Source organism: Varanus komodoensis, unplaced genomic scaffold, assembly GCF_004798865.1.
Source record: "Varanus komodoensis strain SLA01 unplaced genomic scaffold, ASM479886v1 scaffold2, whole genome shotgun sequence".
NCBI classification, from domain to species: Eukaryota; Metazoa; Chordata; class Lepidosauria; order Squamata; family Varanidae; genus Varanus; species Varanus komodoensis.
Genome location: NW_025335568.1, coordinates 40371097 through 40398071, shown reverse-complemented (window position 1 = coordinate 40398071; position 26975 = coordinate 40371097). Strand labels below are relative to the sequence as shown.

Sequence of the window (26975 nt, the reverse complement as noted above, 5' to 3'; positions counted from 1 at the left end):
TTTAGTCATGGGATGCTATTGCATGGCCCATTTTCATGTTACATAGAAACATAGAAACTGAGTGAGTCAGAAGGGGCCTCCCGGGCCATTCCAGTCTGACTCCTGGTTCCGGCCGGCTCCACTCATGACATGCCTATCATGTGCATGTCTAGCCTATCCTTGAACATCCTCACAGATGGGGCTTCAACCACCTCCTGTGGAAGCCTATTCCATACCCTCGGGGTCTTAATTGTCAGGAAGTACTTCCTGGCATCCAAATTGAATCTCGGTTCCTTGAGCTTGGCTCTGTTGGAGTGCGTCCTGCCTTCCTCTGCAGGGGAAAACAGGTCTCTACGCACCTCTGTGTGATACCACCTCATGTACCTATATGTCGCCAACAGATCCCCTCGGAGACTCCTTTTCTACAGGCTGAAAAGATCCAGTTTCCTCAGTCTCACCTCATACAGGTTTCGCTACAATATGGCCACGATCCTTGTGGCTCTACGCTGCACTGACTCTAACCTGGCTATAGCCTTCCTGTAATGTGGAGCCCAGAACTGGACACAATACTCCAGTTGCGGGCACACCAGAGTCATACAGAGTGGTAGTAATACCTCTCTTGATCTAGAAGCCACACTTCTGGCTATGCCACCAAGGGTGGCATTCACCCTCTTGACCACCGCATCACACTGCTGGCTCATGTTTAGCTTGCAGTCAACCAGTACCCCAGAATCCCCTTACCCCATATTAAGTGGTCCCACTACCTGTCTCCCCTTCCTCTTGCTATTTACATGTTGATAGAAGCCCTTTTTGTTGCTCTTGATATTCTTTGCAAGTCTCAGCTCATAATCAGCCTTAGCCTTGTGAAGAATCCTTCTGCAATGGGCCTCCTCCTCCCGGTATACCCTTTTGTTTATTTGCCCGAGTACCCATTTCCTACAGAGGTTCCTCTTGCATCTAAACCCGCTTACCACCTCCTTTGCATCCATGATGGCACTCTCCTTTGCCTCCCCACCTTACTGACTAGAGGTATCACCAAGGCTTGTGCCTCCAAAACCACCCTTTTGAATGCCATCCACCCTTCCTCAACTCCCTTGCCTATCCCAGGAGACGTTCCCCAGTCTGGCCTTCAATTGACCAAAGTTGGTCCTCTTGAAGTCCCAGCTTCTAGTACTTGACATGCTGCATGTCCCCATTCCCCTGTTCTCAAAGCAAAGTATAGAGTGATCACTCGAGTCCAGAGCTCCCCCAATCTGCACCCCGTCTATCAGCTCCTCCCTGTTGGTCAAAACGAAGTCAAGGATATCCTCCCCTCTGCCCCATCACCTCCTGGACCCTCTGTGTGAAAAACCCTCCCTCTATAGTGTCTAGGAAGCAATGTGACCTGGCTGTTGCCACTGCGTGAGTCTCTCAACTAATGTCTGGGAGACTGAAATATCCCATAATTACTATGTCCCTCCCCCAAGATATCCTTTGAACCTGATCTGTCAGGTCCCTCTCTCATTAGTTTTCACCCAGACTACCTCTACCAGATCCCCATCTGTGCTGCATTCCGTCTCATTGCATCCTATCTCTTCCCTGACATATAAAGCTACGTCCCCGCCCCTCTTTCCCTACCTGTCCTTTCTAAACAGGTCATACCCCTCCATATTTACATTCCAGTCTCGCCTTTCATTCCACCAAGTTTCCATGATCCTCACCAGGTCATATCCTCCTATTCCCAGGAGAGATTCAAGCTCTTCCTGCTTATTACCCAGGCTCCTAGCATTGGTGTACATGCACCTCAACTCCTTCCCACAGCTTCCTTTCTTTGGGATCCCCAGCCTCCACTTTCCTCCCATCTTCCCTGATACCGACCCTCTCTTTGTAGGAGGCCTGTTAGGCCCTGTAGTACCTCTAACACCCTGGTCCCACAGCCCCGATCCTCTCCACTCACAATCAGGACACGTTTCTGGGGGGCATGAGCTGGTTTCATGATTACTGGTCATGAAATTGATAAAAGTTTCCAAAATCATAAGATGATACAGTAGTTGCCTATTCTGAATCGATCTAACCCCAACCCTGCTTAGGGTTACAATTGGCATAATTTCAGAACGTCTTCAAGGACATATAAAGTAAAGATAATGGTCCTGGCAGCATTCTTACAATTGTTTTCACTTCTGAAATTTATTTGTGATTGTGCATAGTTGCATGGAGATTGCTGTGTAAATTGGTGGTGAACAGTTGCATTTCACCTATGGTTTTTGGGCTTACTGCTGTAGTTTTGGTGTGATTACACTTGTGGGAATCACCACAGATGTCTGTTAGCCCCATACTATTTTCTGCATGTGTCTGTGTATAAAGTGGTGCTCACACAGAGAACAGGCACTTAGAAATAGTATCCTGACCTGGCCTCGAGATGTTTAAAATGTTAATAAGAATGTGGATGGGGGACGAAAATGGAATAATAAAAGTCAGGGCTGAACCCTCTTCTGCCTATGCAAAACTCTGTGCCTATTTACGTAAATGGAAGTGTCAATTTCAGAGAGACAATTTTACCATGGCTTGTTTCTTGTGACATTTAGAACTCTGAGATTAACCATTCCTTTTATTTAAAAAAATATGATGTCTGATTAAGATGATTATATTAATGGGCTTGCATAACATAAATTACCCATGTGTTAGGAAAAAATAAGATTTTACAAATTCAGGGATCAATAAAATAAAGATTTTTAACAACTCCTTTTAATTCTATGAAATATCTTGACAGCTTTCCTATTAACCTTAGCTGGCAACTTTTAATTAAAATTTTACTTGGAGTACAGTACTTGACACATGTTCAGGCTAATTTTCAAGTATATATGTTCCTCATGTGTCAGCTTTCATCAACACAAAACAGCTTTTTTTAAAAAAATGCATTATTTCCTTGTGGTTTTCATATTGTAATGATGGATATTTTATAGGCTTCTGTCTTAAAGTACAGAAAACATAAGAGCATATCCTATGAGTGATGAGATTCCATGTCCTTTAAATGGACAATATTTTTCTTTGGGAGAGGAATAAAAAAACATGGCATCACATTGTGGAATAAATGTACCATTACAGAAGTAACTGGCTTATACAGAGAGCATTTTCTGCTAGTTCTGTGATGTTCACTCCATGCCTTCATAAGCTCAGTGTTGTTGGCATGTGCACTTGCTGTAGATCTGAAGTAATTTTAAATTTGCCATTACTTTATTCTGCATCATACAGAGGTATGCTCAATGAACAGGATATAACGTGATGTCTGTTTGATGTCAGATTAACACCTGCTGAACTTTTAAAATGTTTGCTGTTTAAGCAAGGAATCTTGTAGGAAGGGTCTGACAACTACTAAGAGATGTTCTCTTAGATGGTGTCATTCTGCTGTCAGAACTGCTTCCATCAGCAGAACTGCGAGAAAATTCTGCAGCCACCCTTGGGTCCTCAACTCTTCTCTTGAGAAACCCCCTGGAGTAGATTTTTGAGTGGCAGAAATGTTCACAGAGGGAAAGAAGAGTGTGATAGCTTAGCTGAGTTTGCAGACTTCAACTAGCATGACTTCAACTGTTTATTTCACTGCTTGTTTAAACTTCTACAGTGTTGTAAATCACCCAGAGAACTTAGCCTGTTGGGCAGTATAGAATGAAAATAACAATAATAATTAGATCATTATTTGGTTTACATAAAATACATATATGCCAAGGGACTGATGTTGTATATATAAAAAGCAGTATGAAGGAGTCTTGGGTGTTACTTATGTACACCCAGAATCCAAAGACTATTGTTACAGCACGGGTACCTCTTCACAGCCTCACCCATTCTGTCTGACAATCCTGTTAATTTGGTCTTGACAGCTTCTCCAGTGTGAGGCTTCGCATTGTGTACCATCCCTGCTTAGACTGGTACACACTATTTGAACAAAGGCAGTCCCCACAAGAATGTTTGTTACTAGGATGAGCCTTAAAATCAATCAGTCAATCGATCTCTCTCTCTCTCTCTTGTGCTATGGTTGCATTTTCAGTTCAAACTTGTACCCTGGTGCAACTGATTCTGCTAATAGGTGGGATCCCAATATATCTCATATTTCTTCGTTGTGGTCTCTGTGCATCACACATATGAGTGCTGTGCCTGTGCAGTGCCTTTGGCCAGAAGATTGCAAGCTAACGATTTTTGGCGGGAAAGCTCCGCTCCCCCTCCCCCATAGCCTATAAATAGCGGAGCGTCCGCCATTTTGTTCAGTCTTTGCGACCACCATTCGCTGTGCCTCGTGCCGCTTTCGCTCTCATTCTGACGGTTGCTCGTCTAGCTTGTTCTTCTTCTTGATTGTTCTCTCCCAGTTGTTATAGCCCATTATTTCTTATAGTTCTTGTTAGTTCTTATAGTTCTTATAGTTCTCTATCGTTCTACCTTCTCTTCGATCTTCTATATAAACAAAAACAAAAATATATACTTACCCTCTGTACTATCTCCTTTTTTTCCCTTTCTTGCGATGGTACAGCGAGCGGCTTTCCGCAAATGCGTGGAGTGCGGGTCTAAAATGTCTCCGACCGACCCGCATGACCTATGCCTCCTCTGCTTGGGGGAGGGGCATAGGACTGATAAATGCTCTCACTGCCTGGCCTTCTCTAAGCAGGCCAGGAAAAACCACGAGAATCGCCTGTGGAGGCTCTTGTGGGATCTGGCTCTCATGCAGTCCGACCCACTTGTTGCTGCTCCGAAGCCTGTCTCTGCTTCAGTGGCTCCACCCTCATGCCCTTCGGATGAAGGCGCGTCTGCCACAGGAGCTCCACCTGCTTCTTCCAAGAAAAAGCACGAGAAGCGCAAGCATGCTGAACCCGACAAGTCAGCAGGCCATAAGAAGGCCAGGAAGGAGAAGGTTCCTAACCCCCCCCCAAAAATCGAAGGATCCAGAGCATCCTTGACACCGAGAGTAGGGTTTGACGGCTCTCTCAGTACCGGCAGCACTTACCATACCGACTCCACCCAACCTGGTGTTTCAGGTGGCTATGAGGGTTACCCACAAGGGTCCCCTCGCCGTGTGGCTGACCTTCCTGTTGAGCTGCTTCCAACTCTACAACGAGGCTCAATTTCTGATGGGGAAATTCAGGATTCCCCCCAGGGCTAGGTCGCCCACACCTATTCCCACAGCCACTTCGGAGGCGGATGTAGAGATGTCCCCGCCTAGGAGCCGAAGGAGTCGCTCCATGGAGCAGCGCTCCGAGGGAAGGCATCACTCATACTATCAGACCTGGGGCGATCCACTCTCTGTCGGATACTATCCCGCTCCTAGGGGTCGGTCCTCGCCACCTTCCCTTGACCGACTGCAGTCCTCGGGCCCGAGGTGTGCATCCCCAGTACCTCCTCGGGATGGAAGTAGCCGGTCCTTCTCTCCGGCAGAGTGCTCATCATCGGCTCCCCCGTATTATGGTGCTGACTCCGATGATTTGGAGGTCGATTCAACCTCCCCTGACGTCGCTGTGACCTCCCAGGGCCCTGTGTCACCAGATCAGTCACATGTCTCCTTCGCGGAGCTGATGTCCCGGCTTGTCCAGTCCCTTGACATCGACGCCATCCAGCGTCCGAGACCTATTACGGACAAGTTTTATGATGTCGTCCGCAGGGTACAGTCCACATCGATCGTCCTGCCATTGATCACCACCTTACAACAGGTGATGACGCAGCCCTGGGACTTGCCTTCTCACCCTCAACCCACGTCTCGGAGGTACGAATCCATGTACTGCGTTCGGGAAGAGGACATTCCCTTCCTCCTCTGCCACCCCAAGCTGAACTCGGTCATGGTGGAGTCATCCCAGGGCAGAGAGGCGAGAGGTCACACTGCACCAAGGGACAAGGGACGAAAGATCGACTCCCTGGCCAGGCGAGTCTACGCTGCCTCAGGCCTGGGGCTGCGTATATCCAGCTACGAGGCGACATTGGCAGGGTACCAATACTTCATAATGCAACGCCTCCACAACGTCACCTCGACCCTCCCGGACCACCAGGGTGACCTGGCCAAGGTCCTCATCAAGGAGGCGATGCAGATTGCTGTCCAGCAGTTGTCCACAGCCAGGCATCATGTGGACACAGACTCGAGGGCCCTGGTCAGTGCCATTTCACTCCGGAGACACGCCTGGCTGAGAAATTGTAACTTCCTGGAGGAGACTAAACATCGAAGGAAATACCCTTCGACGGGTCCGAGCTTTTCCACTCGCGGACCGACCACAAGTTAAAGAAACTTCATGAATCCCGCATGACGGCATGCAGGATGGAGCTACAGACCCAGACCAGGTGTAAGTGGTCATGGACTCGTCCATCTTATAGGCAGTCCTACCAGCCTAGACAGCAGCCCCAACACCGGCAGCAGCAACAGCAGCGCCGCCGTCAACAGCCTCAGCAATGCTATAAGCAGGGCCGTTGGCATTTCGACGGAGGTAGGAGACAGTATTGACGGGACTGGCAAACCATTCCTCTGATCCCTTCTATACCCACCCCCCTCATCTGGGGACCGGCTGCGAAGCCGACTCCCCATTTGGGAGTCCATCACATCTGATTGTTGGGTATTGTCCATCATACAGCACGGCTATCGGATAGAATTCAACATCGTTCCTCCATCGAGTCCGATCTGGTTTACATCATGCTCGCCGGTACTGCTTGATGAAATACAACAACTTCTTCGTAAAGGAGCAATTCATCAAGTAACTCCACCTGACGGACTCCACGGATTCTACTCCAGATATTTTACGGTCCCGAAGCAGGATGGTGGTCTACGTCCGATTTTGGACTTACATAATCTGAATCGATTTATCGTGCCAAAAAAGTTTTGAATGGCCACCCTTCAAAATATTTTGCCACTGCTAAGGAAAGAGGATTGGTTCGCCTCATTGGACTTGAAGGACGCCTATTTCCACATTTCGATCCACCCGAGTTATAGGCATTTCCTTCATTTTGCTGTTGTACCCCATTTCTACAAATTTACAGTTTTACCTTTTGGACTGGCCACTGCTCCGAGTGTGTTCACCAAATGTATGGCCCCTGTCTGCACTTTCCTATGCCTCCAAGGCATACAAATTTACCCGTATCTTGATGATTGGCTGCTAGTGCCCCACTCTAGGGAAGGACTCCTTGCATCCATCCGTACAACCTGTGCCTTATTGGATGATCTGGGCCTACGCATTAATACCGAGAAATCTTCTCTTCTTCCGACGCAGACAATTACCTTCGTTGGAGCCCTCCTGGATTTGACGTTGGGAAAAGCCTTCCTTCCTCGGGACAGTCAACAGACCCTTGCTTGCCACATCCATTGAATACGACGAGATGGGGCGGATCCGGCAAAGTCCATCCAGAGGATCCTGGGACATATGGCTTCCTCGGTTGCTGTGGTGCCACATGCCAGACTTTGACTCCGTCCGTTACAACTCCTCTTCAACAAGATGTTCCACCCACAGAGAGACCACCGTCGAAATTGATTCTAATCCCATCCTCGGTGCTCCATTCTCTACTCTGGTGGTCGGTCCCAGCCAATCTGACTGTTGGGGTTCCCTTCAGGCCCTGATGTCCTTCGATAACCCTCGGTACTGATGCATCTCTTTTGGGATGGGGAGCGATATGCTCTGGCCTATACACCCAAGGCACGTGGAATCATCGAGAATCCACGAATCATATCAACTTCCTGGAGCTGCTGGCAGTATTCAAGGCCGTATGTTCTTTTGAGGATGTTCTCCAACATCGGGTCGTTCAGATAACTTCGGACAACATAGCCACCGTCTTCTATCTGAACAAACAAGGTGGAACAAAGTCCCCGACTTTGGCCAGACTTTCAATGAAAATTTGGGACTGGTGCATTCCAAGAGACATTATGCTGATGGCAGTCCATCTGGCTGGTATGGACAATGTACAAGCAGACCTCCTCAGCAGGCACATGTTCATCTCTCACGAATGGGAACTAGATCCTCAGACACGCGACCATCTCTTTCATCTCTGGGGGTTCCCTGACGTGGACTTGTTCGCCACCCAACAGAACAAGGTGTGTGATGCTTACTGTTCGAGAGCGGGAATCGGGGATGGATCGCTAGGAGATGCCTTCATGATTCCCTGGAACAACCTGAACTTTTACGCCTTCTCTCCGATTCCTCTTATGATGAGAGTGATAGTGAAGAGAGTACACGATCGGGCCACGGGGATACTCATTATCCCTTGGTGGCCACGCCAAGCTTGGTTTGCGACACTGCTCGACATCTCTCGCGGGGAATGCCTCCACTGCTTCCATACCTCATAACCCAACAGGGCAGTACGCTTCGCCATCCAGATTTACTGTCATTGAACTTAACAGCGTGGTGAATCCGATAGCTACCATTGCGCCATTGGTATCGACAACAGCTTCAAGTGGTTCGAATCCTGCCGTCAAACCCAGTGGGTTCGGTGTTTCTTCCTCGTTTGTTCCTTCCGTACCATTGGATTCAAGAGCTGATCCGTCGAATCTGACAGCCTTTCATCCAGATATCCAACACATCCTTGATTCTGCTTTGAAGCTGTCCACATGGAAGTCCTATGCGGCTAAATGGCGACGATTTTCTACCTTTGCCGAGTCTCGTTCATTCTCTCCATTTACATCATTGATACATCAAATCCTTCAGTTCCTATTAGAACTACACCATTCCAGATTGAAACCATCTTCAGTTAAAGTGTATACGGCAGCAATAGCTTACCATCGTGGCTTGGTTGACAGATCAACCATCTTCTCTCAACCTACTATTAAGAGGTTTCTTAAGGGTCTTCATAATCTTAATCCATCAATCAGGCCAGTAATGCCTACATCGAGTCTCTCTGTTGTTTTGCAAGTGCTTACGAGAGCGCCTTTTGAACCATTGGCAACAGTCGATTTGCGCCTTGTTTCCTGGAAGACGGCATTTCTTGTGGCGGTTACCTCAGCCTGAAGGGCCAGTGAGCTCTGCGCTCTCTGCATAGACCCTTCTTACCTAAATTTTCACAGAAAAAAGGTCGTCTTACGGCTCAATCCATCTTTTCTTCCTAAGGTGGCCACATCTTTTCACATGGGACAGGATATTATCTTGCCTGCCTTTTTTCTGTCTCCATCGACTCCATTAGAGAGATCGTTGCATTCACAATGTTCGGTGCTGCTTAGCCTTCTACAGGTCCAGGACTGAGTCTATTTGACGCTCAAATAGACTATTCGTTAAATATTCCACCAGGGATCAAGGTGCTCCAGTCACTCCGCAGAGACTTTCCAAGTGGATAGTCCATGCTATCATCTTATCCTATCAGCTGACTAGGATTGAACTACCCACAGCTCCTCGAAGTCACTCAACTGGGGCTGTTGCTACCTCACCGGCCTTTGCATCGGGAGTTCCGATCGATGATGTATGCTGAGCTGCTACTTGGGCGAACCCTTGCACTTTTGCCAGACATTATCATTTAGATGTTCGGGCTTGGCAAGGTTGCTCCTTTGGTAGAGCCGTTCTTTCATCTGTTCTTCGCTGAAGACACCTCCCCTTCTCCATTTATGGTAAGCTTGTTAATCTACCCATATGTGTGATGCACAGAGGCCACGACGAAGAAAAGCAGGTTGCTTACCTGTAACTGATGTTCTTCGAGTGGCCGTCTGTGCAGTCACACAACCCACCCGCCGGCCCCGCTCGGTGTCGGTGAGTGGACATATTCGTCGGTACCAAAGCTTTTTTCCCTTTTTTTCATGGTACTGATCTTTTTCTTATTTAGTAGTGACAATTTTTTTCCACATGGGGGCGTACGTTCGGTCGTCAAAGACTGAACAAAATGGCAGACGCCCCGCTATTTATAGGCTATGGGGGAGGGGGAGCAGAGCTTTCCCGCCAAAAACCGTTAGCTTGCAATCTTCCGGCCAAAGGCACAGGCGCAGCACCCATATGTGTGACTGCACAGATGGCAACTCGAAGAACATCAGTTACAGGTAAGCAAACTGCTTATTTCATCACTTCATCAGTCTGTCTTCCAGGTGGTAGTCTAGTATAGATGTGCATGTCATTTTATCCCAATCTGAAATTAAGAATATTCTATTATTAAGAATATACAAGGGCAAACTGGATTTAGGAAGAGGAGGAAGTACAATTGATTGTTCATTTGTATTATTTAATTTCCAAATGGAACACCAAAAATCCAGATAAGCATAGTTTAGCAGTTCTAATTTAGGTTTCTTACCTTGTCTCAGTAGAATCATAGAATCAAAGAATAGTAGAGTTGGAAGGGGCCATGAAGGCCATCAGGTCCAACCCTCTGCTGCTGCAGGACACCAATTTACACCATCCCACTCAGATGGCTGTCCAGTTTCTTCTTGAATGTCTCTAGTGTGTGAAAGCCCACCACCTCTCTAGGCAGCTGGTTCCACTGTTGTATTGCTCTGACAGCACAGAAACATTTCCTGATAGTTAGTCTGAATCTGGGTTGCTACAACTTGAATTGATTATTCCATGTCCTACACTCTGGTATCAGTGAGAAGAGATCTTGTCCTCCTTCTCTGTGACAGCCTTTGAGGTACTTACTGTATATAGGAATGTCATGTACCCCTTCAGTCTTCTCTTCTCAAGGCTAAATATGCCCTGTTCTCTCAGTCTTTCCACATAGGCAGTGTTTCTAAAACCTGGATCGTTTTTGTTGCCCTCCTCTGGACCCTTTCTAATTTTTCTGCATCTTTCTTAAATCTAGGTGCCCACAACTGGAGCAGGCATAACGTGGTTATACACAATACGATAATATATTGCTATAGTTTATTCTGATACTGCACCAAAATAATATTACGCAGTTGAGAATTGGCCTACAGAAATAATAATTCCAATACAATTGGCAGCTTTTGAGGAACATAGAGGGGAGAAATGAGGCTGCATTTTGATTTCTTTTCTCTTAAGCACGCATGCATGCACACACGGGTCATTTCCTATTTGGTTCCTTGATTGGAAACTCTAATGTGTAGTTTTGATATCTCTAAACAGAATATGCAGTTTTTGACAACTTTGCAAGGAAGAAAAGCTTTTAATAAACTTGTCAAATCCTATGGGTTTTTTGGAGAAAATAACTGCCAGAACCACAAATGGACTTTTCATGGCTGTTCTTTAGAGCTAGTAGTCGGGTCTGAACTTTGATTAAAGATTAATTGGAAATACACCACCACCAAACCACTAAAATTGTGTGTGCTGGGATCATTAGCAATTTGTAAAAGGGTGTGTGCATTAGTATCAGAAGTAAGGAGTTCGTAAATTATGCCTTAACGGTTTATATCATCAAGGTCATTGTGCAAATGGCTGCCAGAAATTATCTATTGCACTTCTGTTAGAGACTTAATGAATTGCAAGATGGCAGTATTGCCAAATTGTTTTGATTTGAATTGGGGTTGGATAAAGATATGATTTACCCATGGAAGACTATTTGAGCATTAGTCAATTGCTTCAGAAACAGAGCCTTTGACAAAGATGCCAGTGAAGACAGCAGGATTATTTATAATATACGTTATCTACTTGGTTCCACTTAATGCATTAGAATTAAAGAACCACTCCAGGTCAGGTCATGACTTTCATTAGATTATTAGAACCTTTAGTTCTTCTTTGTGATCTCCATGCAATCACACCCTACGGGCTTGCTGTGGAGCACAAGACCTTGATTGGAGAAAAAAGCTCAGCACCATGGAGTGGGCAGAAGGCCGCCCGCCCCCTGTGCCGGCAGCATAAAAGTGTGGGGGGGGGGCTCCCTCCCAGTCCCTCAGTTCCTTTTCGACCACACCTTGAGCTTACCATGGATCAGACCTTCTGCTCGCTCTACTCACCTGGTTCGCCATTTTACTTTTACTTTTTTCCTCTTCTCTCTCCTCTTCCTTCACAAAAAAAAAAAAAAAAATGTTTTCTTTTCCCATGCCTTTGCTTACCACTCTTGGAAGAGAGAAGTCTGCCACCTCTCTCTCCCCCCTCTCTCTCGTGCTCCACCCCGCGAAACCCCTTTGGGTTTTTCTTCTTTCCTCTTCCCTTTTCTTCTCTTTTTCTGCCATGTGCGTTCCATCCCGAACCACATGGCCAACTCCACTTCACGCCACTGCACCTCCTGTGCAGCACAAATGCCCACCAACAACGGGCATTCCAAATGCCTCCTTTGCCTCCATGATGTGCCCACACTGCCAGGCTTTTAAAAAGCAGACATGCCGGCAGAAGGCCAACCACCTCTGGCAAGCCTTAGGGCAATGGGCCCTCAGGACCATCACCCCCTACGGGGCTGACAACCCCCCCTGTCCAAGCCCCGCAGGGCTAGAGGAGAGCAGCATCGCCAGGAGAGGGCCCTTCCGGTGCCGCAGCGCTGGCAAAGAGGAGGAAGTGCCACACCATGAGGGATCCTACTCCCCAGACCCAGGGGCACCTCTGGATGTGATGCCCATGGTCCCGGTCCTGGATTCCCTGGACAACCCCCCCCCCCCCAGCAGTGCCGCCTGTGCCCGAGACAATGCCACCATGCAGCCTGGCTGTCATTTCCACAGTGGAGACAGCTTCCCACATGTCCACCTCCTCGACGCAATGCTGCTCCACCCAGAAGCCAAAAAGTGCACTGCACCGCCCCCTTGCTGGAGTCGGGGAGGATCCTTGCTGTGCTCCGTGGCCTCCTCGTGTGTCAACTCACTGCTCTCAACCCCACATACAAGGAGGTCCTGCTTGGCCGACTTTGACTTTGGGTCTTCGGAAGGCCCCAACATGGACGCCATGCCCGGAGCCCTACCTCCTCTTCCTCCAATGACTCCACTTCTTACGAGCGTCGCCATCACCATCACCGCTCTTCTGCCTCCCTGGCTGAGCCCAGGGTGGACACATGAGATTGCGGGAGCCAGCGGGAATGCATCAGAACCACGTGGCACACTGAAGAGCCCGACAGGAAGCAGGGAGCATGCAGCCGGGAACACCACGCCTTCCCCTTCCCCAACAGGGAATCAAGCTGTGCCACCAGGGACAGGCCCTGCGTGCACTGATGCTGCTGGCCTAGCGAGGACTCATCAAGCAATGCGGCCTATGCCAGGCCCTCCCGCCAGCGCTGCTGCTTTTGCAGCCCTGCAGCTCACCGCAGATGCCCACATGCTTCTTGCTGGGATCATCAAAGCAGAAGCAGCTGCCACTGGTGTTTGCCTTCACAGGACTCAGGTCAGAGTTGACCCCTGGCCCCAAGATGCTCCCCCTCCCCCGCAGCCTCCATCCACTGCAAAGATGGCCAGGCCCTGGATCAGGACCTCTCTTTCTCTCCTGCCAAGGGGGATGGCTTCTCGGACCTGGTGCTCCGCATGGCTGAGGATCTCGGATTCTAAGCCTCCCATCCACCCAAACCTAAGGCTAACCCGTGCTATGATGCTCTGGCCTCAGAGGATGCCACCACTGTGTCCATACCTGCCATGCCTGCGCTGCTCCGCACAGCGCAACAGTCCTGGAAAGACCCTGCTGCACCACTGTCTACCTGTCACGGAGCTGAGTCTACCTACAAGGTTACCATCAAGGCCTTCCTCCTCCTCCTCCAATGCCCCAGGCCCAACTCCATTATAGTGGAGTCTATGCAGGGCACACCCCAGATGGATCAGTCCACCCCTGTGGACAAGGAGGGATGCTGCCTGGATTCCGTGGCAAAAAAGATCTATGTGGTGGCTGCCCTTGGGTTCAGTGCTCCAACTATGAGGCCACCATGGCCAGGTATCAGCTCTTCTTGTGGGGAAAGATGGGTCCCATAGTAGAACCTGTCCACCTATGGGACGTAGTCTGCCTCATACACACTGAGGCAGAGGACCTTTCTAGGTTCCAGCTGGAGGCAGCTTGACACCATGTCGACTGTGCCAGTAAAGCCATGATGGGGGCAGTAGCCATCCACTGCCACGCTTGGCTGCACTCTGCATCCCTGCCCCCCAGCCCTGAGACCTGGGCCTGCATTGAGGACCTTCCCTTCGATGGCAAAGGCCTCTTCATTGCACATATAGATGAAAATATAGACTCCTTACACCACCACCAAGCGCATGAGCTTTGACCATAGCTCAGTACAAAGGAGATGACAGCCGCTCCCGTTCCCTGACCACTCCATGTGCCCCAGAGCACTGCCTGCTAACAAGGTGGGAGGGGAACCTCTTCTACACCTTCCCTCTGTTTCCTCTGACCACCAGGGTGGTGGCCAAGCTCCAGAATGACAGGACCAGCTGCATCCTGATCACACCCTGGTGGCCGGGACAACGCTGGTTTCCCCTTCTCCCTTGCCTGCCAGGGAACAGGTTCTATCACCTGCCCTCCCTATCCTACCTGCTCTCGCAGGACTGGGGTAAGGTTCTGCAACCCGATCTCAGGACCCTTGATGGCCTGGAAGATCATACCCTGAGTGACCCATATGGCTCCCTCCCCCCAGCAGACACTGCCATCCTACAGGCCACCCTGAAGCACTCCATGTGCCGTTCCTACCTGTGGAGAGCCTTTGCAGCCTCAGCTACAGCACAGGGCCTCGCCCCCCCCCCCTCTCCATTGACCACATCCTGACATACCTGCAGTCCTGCTTCTCTGCGAGCCTCTCCCCCTTCTTTCTCAGGGTCTACCTGGCAGCCATCTCCCACATTCACCCCCCTATCCAAGGGTCCTTGGTGTTCACTCACCCCCTGACATGCCACTTCCTCAGGGGCCTCCGGAACTTGGCCCCACCAGTCCAGCCTCGCACCCCCTCCTGGAGCCTCTCAGTGGTCCTACAATCCCTCACAAGGAGGCCCTTCAAGCCCATGGCCATGACAGACCTCTGCCTTCTCTCCTGGAAGACTGCATTCTTGGTGGCCATCACATATGCTTGCTGTGCTAGCGAACTAGCTGCTCTGTGGATCGACACCCCCTTCACCATTTTTCACAGGGACAAAGTCATCCCCCACCCTGACCCACGCTTTGCCTCCAGGGTGATATCCCCTTTCCATGTGAACCAGGATGTTGTCCTTCCAGCCTTCTTTCCCAACCCATCCACTCCCATCAAGACCACCCTCCACCTTCTCAATGTCGGGAGGGCCCTCGCCTTCTACAGAGCCTGGACTGAGCTCCTCCGCCACTCTAAGCGCCTCTTCATATGCTATGAGGGCCCCAGAGCTGGTGAACCCATCTCCAGCCAAAAACTTTCTAAGTGGGTTTCTACCAACATCTCCCTTGCCTATGAGATGGCTAGAATTCCGCTGATGTACCGCCCATGTGCTCACTCCACACATGCTCAAGCCACATCCACTGCGCTGCTAGCAGGTGTCTTGCTCCAAGAGATCTGTAAGACTGTGACATGGTCCATGCCCTCGACCCTCATCCGCCACTATCAGCTAGATGTCTGTGCCAGACAGGACTGCGTCTTTGGAAGGGCAGTTCTCGCTTCAATTCTTTGGTGATGATAGCCCCTCCTCCTGGACGATAAGCTTGCTAGTTGCCCGTAGGTGTGATTGCACGGAGACCACGAAGAAGAAAGGCAGGTTTCTTACCTGTAACTGTCGTTCTTCGTATGGTCATCTGTGCATTCACACAACCCGCCCTCCGTCAGCTTTTCACCCTGCATGGGCCAGGGCAGGGCATGGTCACCGCTATATCCTTCACAAGTTCCTTGGACCCTTCGCACACCTGAGACAGTGCAGTCTTCAGGCAACTGAGGGACTGGGAGGGAGCCCCTTGCCTTTATGCTGCCGGCACAGGGGGCAGGGCGGGCTCCCGCCCACTCCATGGCGCCAAGCTTTGGAAGTTTTTTCTCCAATTGAGGCCTTGTGCTCCGCGGCAAGCCCATAGGTTGAATGTACAGGTGACTACTCAAAGAACAACAGTTACAGGTAAGCAACCTGCCTTTGCTGCTTTCTGCTTCTGTTGACTGGAGATACTTAGTCATTCCTCTGACAGTCATTCTCAGAAGTTGTTTTCTAGGTGCTACTGTCTTCTACAGTGAAGTGGGTGGTTACCAAAGAGAGAGCCTTCTCAGTGGTGGCACCCCAGTTATGATACTCTTCTCAGGGCATAGTGCCTTGTTCCCAGATTGGTTACGTGTATGCAAAATTGTACTATTTTCTATTTACATAGGCTTACAAACTTTTAGGCACAACAGAAGTTGGTCACTGCTTGTTTCTGTTTTTCTTCTGCTGTTTTTAGACTGCGCAGGAATTTATTTGTACCTTACTGTTTTTATCCTAGTTGTCAGTTACTCTGAAAATTCTAGCTGAACTGAAAGGTAAGGCTTGAAATCTTATAAAAAGACTCTGATATATAAAACATTTTTGAAATCTAGGACACAAGTTGAAAGACTCTGAAGAAAGGGAGCTACTAGTAATGGCAACATCTCTGTATGTGGCTGAACAACTAAGATCACAGAGATTCCTGGGAACTCAAAGGTAAGTTTTTTCATAGAAAGTCATATGTCCTGAACCCATTAATTAATGATATCTTGAGAACAGGCAATATCTTTCTACTTTTTCTAAATTCTGCTCTTTTGAACATCACTTTTTTACGGTAAACTGGGACATGGACATAATATAGATCCAAAAAACTACTCAGCTAGTTCTGTTTGCCCTACAAAATAGCAGTTCAGATACGATATGATAAGTTGATGGTGACATTTAGAATTTTAGAAGCAATTTGTAATAAAGCAATGGGGTCTGAAAATGTTGCAAATCTCCTGAAAGCCAATGTGGTGGAGTGGTTAAGTGTGGAACTGGGACTTAGGAAATTTGGGTTCTAGTCCCCTTTCTCCATGGAGCCAACTGCCTTTCAGCCCATCACAGATTCTGAACCTAACTTACCTCACAAGGTTGTTGTTGGTATGCAGATAAGATTGAGCGAAGGACGAAAAGAATTATGTAAGTAACTTGGAGTTTGTAAGAAAAAAGTCCAATATAAATCTAATAAATACATAAATAAATGTTTGCAAACTTTGGGCATGTGTAAACTAATAATTTGGACAGAAGTTATACTGGCAATATGAATCTTTAAAATATCAAACTTAGATACTAATTTAATTTTTCATTCTGTCCACAGAATGAGAGTTAAGCTCAAGGGCAGGACCTTTTTGTGAATGAAAGCATCCCAGTCCATAGTATTTTTCTTTGTAAATGCAGACGGGCATGCCGAGTATAGACTGAGTCCTAATGACAAGGAATTTTTGAATTGGTAATAATAGCACTAGCTTAAACTATTATGTCTTTTGATTACTAATATTAGCATAAGGCTTAGGTGGAATTGTACCAGTTAAAACAGAGTTCCCCCCATCCTTTTTGGGCTTGTAACCACAGCTGGGAATTTGAGAAACTGTTGCAGTTACCACCAAAACATGTTTCCCACAGAGGATGTGGCTAGTCACTTAATGTTTGCCAAGAGAGCCTGCCCAATCTAATGAAAAATAATTCACCCCGGAGGGAATGTCTGCACTTCAAAGCCAGTATACATGTTTGGCCTCAAAGAAACATAAGAGAATACCTGGTATTTAAGATTGCTATCCTATGTGTGCTAAAATGAAACCCACGGGGAATTACATTTGACTAGACTGAATAGCATTCCTACACTCATCATGTCCACGTATACACTTCCTTCCTCAGTCCCAAAAGTAAAGCCTCCACCCACTCACCTTGACCTAGCTGTTCTGTTCCCACCATAGCAAGATAAAGGCAGGGAGAAGGCAAGAAAAAGAGCAAGACTAGAGACTCTGAGGGGCAGGATAGAGAAGCTGCAAGGCTCAGGGCTAGGACTGGGGGAGAATCCATGAGGTCAAGTGGCAGCAGAGAGAGAAATGACGAAGCTAGAGACTGGGAGTTGAGAGAGCAAGAGAGCAAAAGATGAAGGTCTGATTTAATACTGGAAAAATGGATAGGGCCAAGAAACAACTTTTTCTCTCTCCCTGACTGCCAAACAGATGATCAGAGGCAGTAAACCTGGCACCCTAACATTTTCCAATGTTTTCATTAAAAATACATTTTTGCAGGTGGCAGGGTAAGAGAACATTTCAGGCACCATTAGCGGTCTCTGTAGGTACAGCACTGGGGATCCCAGAGTTAAATGGCTGGTCACTTGAGTTTTTGGAGAATGTCAGTCATACTTGATTTTTCTGTAAGAGTCCTACTTTAGGTACAGAGGGTGACATCTAGTGTTGCACAGGTGGATTTCTGCTCATACAAGGTAACTTGCACTGACCCTGCTTTCTGCATCCTTACTCCTGATATCTGCTCCTGAGGGGTCTCCAGTATTCCACAGTGAATCTGGGAGTCATGTGGGGACTGGAAAAGGGGGAATACATTCTTCCAGCACATTCATTCTGCTGGTAGATGGGCCACATTGAATACAGTCAGTGTGTCTTGGATTGTAACTGGCTTTACACATTTTCATTGGGTGTGGTTTTTGAAACAGGCATTGGTAAATGATAATTGTGAATATCTATCTATCTATCTGGCTATCAGTATATAACATGTCCAAACCTAATGAAGTTTTGACCTGAGTTACAGGTACAAGTTTTAGTTCATTTTAAAATCAGCTATTCCTGGTAACTGCTATGCGATTTTAGAGTGTAATTATCAAAGCACTGTTTGGTATTGTTTTAAAAATATATAATATTTGGTATTAGCTCATAACAACTAAAATCTTTAAGTGTTTTTCACAAATACAGGCAGTTCCCAACTTATGGACAAGTTCCATTCCTGAGAAAACAAATTCGTCTTTAAGTCATATTGGTATGTGCATCAGATCACGTATAGTCAGCCCTCTGCGTTTGTGGATAGGGGTGCAGGACCCCTTTGAAAATGGAAAAAAACAAGAATATATCTAGGTTTCCCTTGCCTAAATGCACCTGTGTCGCCTTCTTGCAGTAAGGAAATGCCAGAGAAATTTCCTTCTCCAGATGGGCTGGGTAGGAAGGCATGCTTTGGAGACCTCCCTTGCTACTCTTTCTCTTCCTCGCTCTTTATGCTGATGTTTTGGAGGCTCGCTCTCTTTCCCTTTTCACTTCCTCTCTCTATGGTGATGTTGATTTTCTGCAGTAATTTAAACAAATTAATAGGCTTTATGGCAGTTCATTCATAAGTATGCGTTGCTTGTAACTCAAGCATTTATAACCTGGGGACTGGCTGTACCTGAAAGCAAGTGAAGAATGAGTTATCATCCAGATTTCTTTTATTTAACAGTTAATAGACTGAAAAGGAAACATTTCAAGAAGTTATATTTTTAGAAAAAGTATTTGCCAAAATGCAAATATCACTGTACAGTAAATACGCAATATTTGATGGAGCAAACCCTTTATGGAATGTGGCAAAATAAAGTCCTGTCATTACTGTTGTTTCCCATGGAACAGAATCAATGGGAAGAAAGCATGACCTCTCTCCATGTAGGTGTAGCAGAAGCAAAAGGGCAGACATGACCTTCAGTTTTACTGCTTTTTGGCCACTGTAAAGGAACAACTTAATTTAACACTGGGTCACTTTTGTGCGAGAAACTATGAATGTGAATGGTACAGAGGTGTCCCCCTGAACTCAGTAGAGCTTACTTCTGAGTACATATATCATTGCATTATAAAAACATATTTAGCATTAGTCACTTTTAACTATGCTCTGCACACTTATTTTTAGTGACAAGCTGTCATAAGCCTTGTTTTTGTTAGTGCTACTTTTGTGTATGTAAGCCTATTGGTTACATGGTGATTTTGGTGGTGCAGATCAGCAGGAGGAGAGAGAGAAAGAAATACATGGTCTAGTGACTAGGGTATACTGAGCAACAAGAAACAATCTGAAGCTAAGTGATCCAAGATGGTGGATCTGCAAATGGTGATGGTGAAAGTCTGCAGATGGTGATGGTGGTGGTGAAGTCTTCAGATCTGCAGATGGTGATGTTGAAAGTCATGTGCACATTTACTTACTTTTTATATTTACTCTTTGCTACCTCCCACTCTTTCTACCTCCATATTATCCAAGGTGTAGATGGAAGGGGTGAAGGGAGCTCCCTGGGGTAGAAATTCTGTGCCTCTGACTGTAATTTTTGGGTGAGAAATCTGACAGCATTCTAAAGGTGTTTGCTTGATGGTAGTTTATAGTGCTATGTCTTTAATGAATTTATTTTATATCTTACATTTCTGCCAAAGAATGGCTTTCAAACGAGTCTTTTTGCTTTTCATTGTTCTATATAGAACTTTTTCAATGATATTGTTTTCTTTGCTCACTCTTGTAAATTTTAAAACAGTTTTCTTAGGGAAAATTTACAACAGATTTTTTTTTCTTTTCAACCCAATTATCTAAAGCTTGATATCACAGAGGTCAAGCTGATAATATGCTATTCAAAAAATATGGGCACAGATTTCCTATGGGAAGTAGCTGTGAAAGGCGGATTATTGTCTTTTGTTGTTTTGTTTTAATTGTTCAGTGTTCTAAATTATTTTACATTGAATTTTCCCTATTTATTCAATAGACTGGCACACTGTCAAGTGGGTGCCATCCATTGTGGCAGGTCACTTTTGTATTATTTGATAAAACAAAAATCTTGAGGTTATCATGATAGAGTATGATCCTATTTCCAGTGAAAATGTTTTGGATAAAGTGAAAATAGCTTGCTTGATGTAGCTGAAATTTCTCAGGCCAAAAGTAATGCGCAACTGAAACACTGAATGGATTCTCTTTTTGTTAGTATTTTGTAGGATGGTGTAGTAAATGCCCCAGGTGTGGCTGTGTGCTATCTCATGGCTCTGCTAATGTAATGTTTATATTTCTAAACCCAAGTGCCTATGGCACTTCCGATGTGTTGCTTGTGTTGGCTGCTAAGCTTATTTTCCTAATTTTTATTGGTTTTGGCCTCCCATCATTCATAGCTTGGAAAAATACACTGTTCAGTGTATGCCGGTATTACCCAAAGGTAGCACATGTGGGGAAAGGTTGGTTGTGCTTAAATAAGGATGTGTTTTCCTAAGAAACTGCATTTTTTAAAAGTGGTTTTCAAATTAAGTAATTGGTCATTTGGAGAGTGTGTCTATGGTTTCTACCCCCTGCACCTCTTTGTTTTGTTTTGGTAGTACTAGGACAGTGGCTTTGATGTATTTGATTAATACTTTTCATATGTCTGGCTACTCAATTACTTGATCAAAATCTGAACTCATGATAACTGGAGATTCTATATCTCATTATCTATGATTGGCCATTCAATGTTACCTGAATGTTATTACATATTTGGGAATTCTTATTCACAGAAATATATTTCAGATAATCAAGTTTAATCACATCTCATTAATTAATGAGATCTCTTGGGATTTAGATAGATTGGTATCTTTAAAATTTATCTTATAAACAAACACACATGAGATTAATAGTAAATCTCTGATTGTTTGTGTTATGTATAAAAATCCTCTATACTTGGTAAATATTTTCAAGAAATCTATTCTGTGGTTGCTGCTGTGTTGTTATCTCCTCCTTCACCTCCTTTGCAGGGGGAGGTTTGCTATCTTTACCACAATTAACTTTGAAAAGAATGCAATTTCAAATAGAAAGGTCGGTGTGGATCCTGAAATCTTGCTTGAGATCATCAAACTTATTGGTTGGTTTGTATTAAATTCTGGTCTTTTCTCTTTAGATCAGTTTTTCAATCTTGGAATCTTCTTGTTTAGACCTACTCTCCAAGTGCATGGAATTAGAATCTAGGCATATTAGAATGGATAGGGTTCCTCCTATAGTCATTGGAGTCATGTGACACATAGTGTAATATCAACTACATTTGAAGTTATTTTTTATGCTAAAGAATTGATGCTAAAGGAAAATCCAGATTTAAAAATTGTCAAGAAAATGTTTTTGCTAGGGCATGGCTAGATAAAAAGATTTTGTCTTGGATGCTGATTGCAGGTGCCCCTGATTATTTTAATTGTTCTTGTCTGTATTGCTAAGTATGATTTTCTGGCCATGAGTGAACGGCAATATTTGCTGTATCTAGCTGTGGCTCTGCTGCTTTCACACTTCAGTGTCTCCTTTGTTATTGGCAGCATCTATTGGGGCTGATCAGAAAAAATGACCTATGATTCATGTCTGCAAATACTTATTATTGAATAATAATCTGGGTCTCATAAATAAATGGAATAGTGAACTGGATTGTCCCATTTCACCAAATGAATGGATGTCTTGCCATCTGTATCTGATCTCAGGTTGTGTCTTATTCAGCAAAATCTTTTGGTTTTAGTCTGTTGGATGTTGTAGGATCTGGTTAGTAAAGGTTTGACTAATCTAGGTAATAGATAGAGACGTAACACAGCTAATTCTTTTTGCCATATGCTTTAGCAACGTTCAATAGTTGGAAGGAAGTTATGTGGATCAATTTTGTTTTGGAACCCTTGTTAATATTTGCTAACAAGGGTTCCAAACACACCTTTACATCATCTACATTCTGCCAGCAAATTAATGAATTGACCTATTGTGACCTCCAGAACACTGATATTATAACACTGGAAGGATAAACATTCACCTCCTATAATGAAATGGATAGAGGACCTTAAAATGCCCCCTGTGAATGGATAGTTATTTTGCATATATGTCTGTTTTTGTTAAGGTTAATGAATAATTCTTAGAAACCTGTATGCACACACATGTGCATACATACTCTTCATATGTTTACATTTACATTGACATATTCAAATCTATGTTAGCCACATTTTTCTTTCTCTATTTTCTTGAAATTGTATAAGAAATTTAAAGTAATGTTGAGTGTAGCAACCAGATACTTTGGGAGTATGGAGCTGATACGGGACTATCTTAAGAGTCTTCAGAACATTTAAAAAGGAATAGTTAATCACTGGTAGTGTCTCAGTGTCTCAGTTTGAGAAGGCTGGATTGAAAAAAATGTCAAATGTAAATACATACTGTATTTCAAATAGCCAAAGTTATGTTGTTATTGTTGTGGATATTTTTCCTTTCTGTGGCCATGAGAGTTAATTGGAAGATTTTTAGATTGATCATTACCAGTTATGGGACTGAGGGTTTTTCTTCTTTCTTTTTGCTTTTGTAATTGCTAAGTTTTCTGACATTTGATTAAATGCATTTATGGTACTATTTTTAAAGTAGAAGTAGTAATGCAGGGAATTTGCTGTGGCATCATGTAGAGTACTTGGGATTTTGTCTCTCCCTTCCCAAGTTCTCCCATAGTGTATGCTAGTACCTGCTGTTTTTACTCTCTGCTTCAGTTTGTATTATATTTGAGGTTTTTAAGATTATGTGTCTAGTTTTGATGATCATATGGGGATAGATGAGATGATACCTGTCAAGATAATTATGGGTAGAGGGAGGCATGCTTCAAGGACTGATTTTCCAGGAAGGGCAAAGAACTGTTAGATACCTTACACCTATTCCTGCTTTTGGTTTGTCCCTCAGCCAGGTACACTGTGGTGGCCTTACTAATCTGAGTCTTCTATCACTGTTGTTACAATCCAGGTCAGTTAGTAATGGTTGTCATTAACCCCTCTCATCCATCACTCGATTGAAGATAAAGAGATCTGTATAAAAGTCTGTATAACACAGAGCATAGCTGGGGAGAATTAGGGTATGTCTCCCTTGGCACTCTGTTCAGCCTCAGAATCCAGGGAGGTGGGAGTTCATAACTACTTTCACAATACATAATTGGCATAATGTATGTAGGTGTTCACATTGTAGATTTGGTTTCTCTACTGAACAAGACAGTGATGGCTTGAAGGTGGGAGATTTTAAATTTGTTCACTTGTTATGGTTGAAGAACTCTCTGCTGAGATTAGACTTATAGGAACAATTTCTTTCTGCAAGAGCTGGGATGCTCCAGAAACAAATAAATAAATTCAGAGGGCTCTGGGGGATTTTCATGCTAGAAGAAAGGGAAGGGAAATTTGATCCATCAGTGGTCTGTTTCAACAAATGTTGAAGAAAAGCCCTTGATTACAACTCTGTTTTTATCCAATTTTATCTTATTTATTTATTCAATGGATTTTTATCCCACTGTATTAGCCAATAAGGCTCCCCGAGTGGGGGAAAGCTTACCCTACTACATTGATGCCTTTGTCCTCTTAGGCAAGTTATTGAAAGTACGTGTACTAACTTTTTGTAGCTTCTGGGTGACTAGAGATTGGAATTTTATTCTTATGAACCCTAGTGCTTAAAGATTGTGGGACTTATTGATTTTAGTCTGGAATTAAGGAAAACAGAAATTTATATATGTTACATTGGTTTCATTATTTTAAAGTTTAATCTTTTTTTTTTAAAGATGGATAACTCTGTTGTGTTCAACAATTTTCTATACCATTTTTCAGCTGTGTTGCTTGTATCACGTATCTTTGGAGTATAGAAAGGTGGGTCATGAACCCATAATTTTACCATGAGTATATGACACAACTGGAATTTCTAAGCAAGCACATCAAGGGTTGAAATTAGTTCAGGACAGATTATCCCAGGATAAACTAACATCAAATATCAATTTTGTGTTTATTAAACATGGATTAGAAAAACATCTGGCTACTTGTATTATTTATATGATCTTATAGGTGCATATTATGATTTCAGATCTGTAGTATGGTTGCTTCATTTCACCTGGATCTCAAGAGCTACTTGGCATGCCCCAAAATTTGAGCATGTAAACTGGAATTTTTGGAATCAAAAGTTGACCTTGTGGCTGTCATGTCCTAAACAGTTTTTGAAATTTTCAAAAGCTGTTTGCCATGATGCATACAGGAAGTAGGGCTTTAAAAAAAAGGTTCCTTGAGCTTGTGCAACTACTTCAATGGTACTTTTGGTTTCTTGTTAAGGAAGCAAATTTGTGCATCAGTACTCGTGCACGTGCTCACATGCACATGTGAGGGGGGGTTGCAATTTTGAAGATGAATCTTTTCTTTGATTCTGCTGCTTAGAATGGCATCATTATTGTCGGAGTACTGCTCTGTTCTCTGCAATGATTTCAAAGCTCTTGTACACTTCATCAGTATTATTGTAGTTCTTTGGCTGCAGGATATTTGGCAGCTGTTGCACCCCACTGTCAAATCCTATTCATCCTTTTTTTCTATTCACCCACCGCCATTGGAGAATTGATTTCTCCCTCCTCTGCTCTAACCTTTCCCAATTCATTTTGGATTGTTCAGTGTGAAACATTTTAATTTCATATCATACAGCTTGTAGTCTTTTTCTCTTCCGTTCCCCCCACCCACACTTTAACTTGTCACTAGGGTAACTGTATACTCTGCTTGCTGTAGGCAATCAGGTTTTTATGTGCACTCTTAATGTTGCATTAAGTATTTGCATTTTTGTTTAACTCACTTAAATACTTTAAACTGTGGGCATGTTTTATAGCATAAATATCTCAGTATCATGCCTCTTCAAAAACTGTATCTTAAAATGTCATACATTTGGTAAAATCTGAAATGGCCAAAAAGAATAAGAGCATTTCCTCAATCAAACAACTAATAAAAACCTTTTCAGGTAGAATGTTATTTTACACCACATATTTATAATTAATAACAAAATCCTATACATCCCTAGTCAGAGGCATGCCCCATTGAGTTTGGTTGGTCTTATTCCCAGATGTGTGTTTAGGATTACAGTTTAAATTCATCTCAATAAGCCATACATTATTTATGTATCTTTGAAATCCAGGACAAAAATGGTAACTTATCAGTTCATTAAGTTTGCATACCTTCTATTGTATAGTCTTTAGTGCATATGTGTTACTTTTATAAAACACAAGTTTTGTGTGCTGTAGATGCTGATCTGCTTTCTCTTCTCCAGAATCATCCCTGTTTTTCTTAAATATGGATATCTAAAAATGTACTTTGCAGTTTTGCATATCAAAGTGTAAAAATTACTGCTTCAGATTTTATATCTCATGGTCAAGACTGTTGCAATCTTCATTTTTTCCTGTCTGGATCAAACTGTATTGCCACTAAAAAGAGAGTTGATAGTAATTATCAAAATTGCATTTTTCCCTAGCTTTTATGAAAAGCCCCGTCCCCCCACGAAAGTACCTGATATTGGTATGTTAGTTTGCTTTAATTATTTGTTAGCTTTTCAATATTGATTTCAGGGAGCAATTTTCTTTTGATGATTCAGTTGCAGATCCAGCCAGATATATTTACTGTCATTCTTAGAACACTTTTCCCTAAGCAGTACTCTCTTAATAATAGGTTTTAAAAGCAGTTTCTTCAGTTAATTTCCACACTGTTTTCAAGACTCCCCATTTAAGCTAGAATGGAAGCTACTATAGGTTATCCCTGCCAAAAAGTGGTTTGGCAAGTGTTTGTAACTGAATTTGGCCAAAAAAACTCAAACATATGGTAACAGTTAATTTACTGGTTCTATTCTCATGAGAACTCCATGAACATATTACATTTTTAGCTAACCTGTTCTAACTGAACAAGCTATTGGTTTGAAATATGATATACCACTATTGAAGTAGATCTTTAAATTAAATGTACATTCACAATAGTTAACCATTTATAAACAATAAAACTGTTACATGACTGAGCTCAATGCACATACAAGTTCAGGTCATTCTAGTGTTACTATATGTTGACTGGAGAGACTGTACAACCTTATAAAGAACATTTTCAGCTTTAAATGTTTTATTTAAAATTTATCAAACAATCTTTCTGTTTACCAACTTGCATCCAGAAATGCTCACTCTTTTGCACATACAGTCATGCACAGACATGCATACATGCACTTGCTTATGCATTCATGTGGTAAATTAAAAAGCATTTGCCTCCAAGTGGGGACATGCTGTTCTTCTTGTCGCCATAAAAATATAATTCAAGGTCCCTCTTCCAGAACTCATGTGACTGAACAGACATATACTAGTATTTTAAAAAGAAATATGTTTAAATAGAGGAAGATGGGTTTTAATTGGTAGCTTATTTCCCCTTTGTTAAGAATAATTGTTTCAAGTAGCATGTGTGGCCCAAGACAACATGATGGGCAAGGAGGTGTAGAGGAGGATGGAGACCCCGCTTCTAAAGCCCTCAACTTTGGGCCATATAAAGTCCTGGCTCAGATTCATATAAAA

At 44.1% G+C, this 26975-nt stretch overlaps 1 protein-coding gene across 3 annotated transcripts in view; it reads left to right on the top strand.

Moving 5' to 3' along the window:
* Positions 1–26975, top strand: part of PCCA (propionyl-CoA carboxylase subunit alpha) — a 357755-nt gene that overhangs the window by 199835 nt on the left and 130945 nt on the right. For all 3 annotated transcript variants that reach the window (XR_006414646.1, XM_044429576.1, XM_044429577.1), the window contains exon 18: positions 16249–16351. Coding sequence is in view for 2 of the 3 variants with exons in the window: in XM_044429576.1 (XP_044285511.1) it covers positions 16249–16351 (103 nt within the window). In the remaining variant the exon portion in view is untranslated. The remainder of the gene's footprint in view (positions 1–16248; positions 16352–26975) is intronic.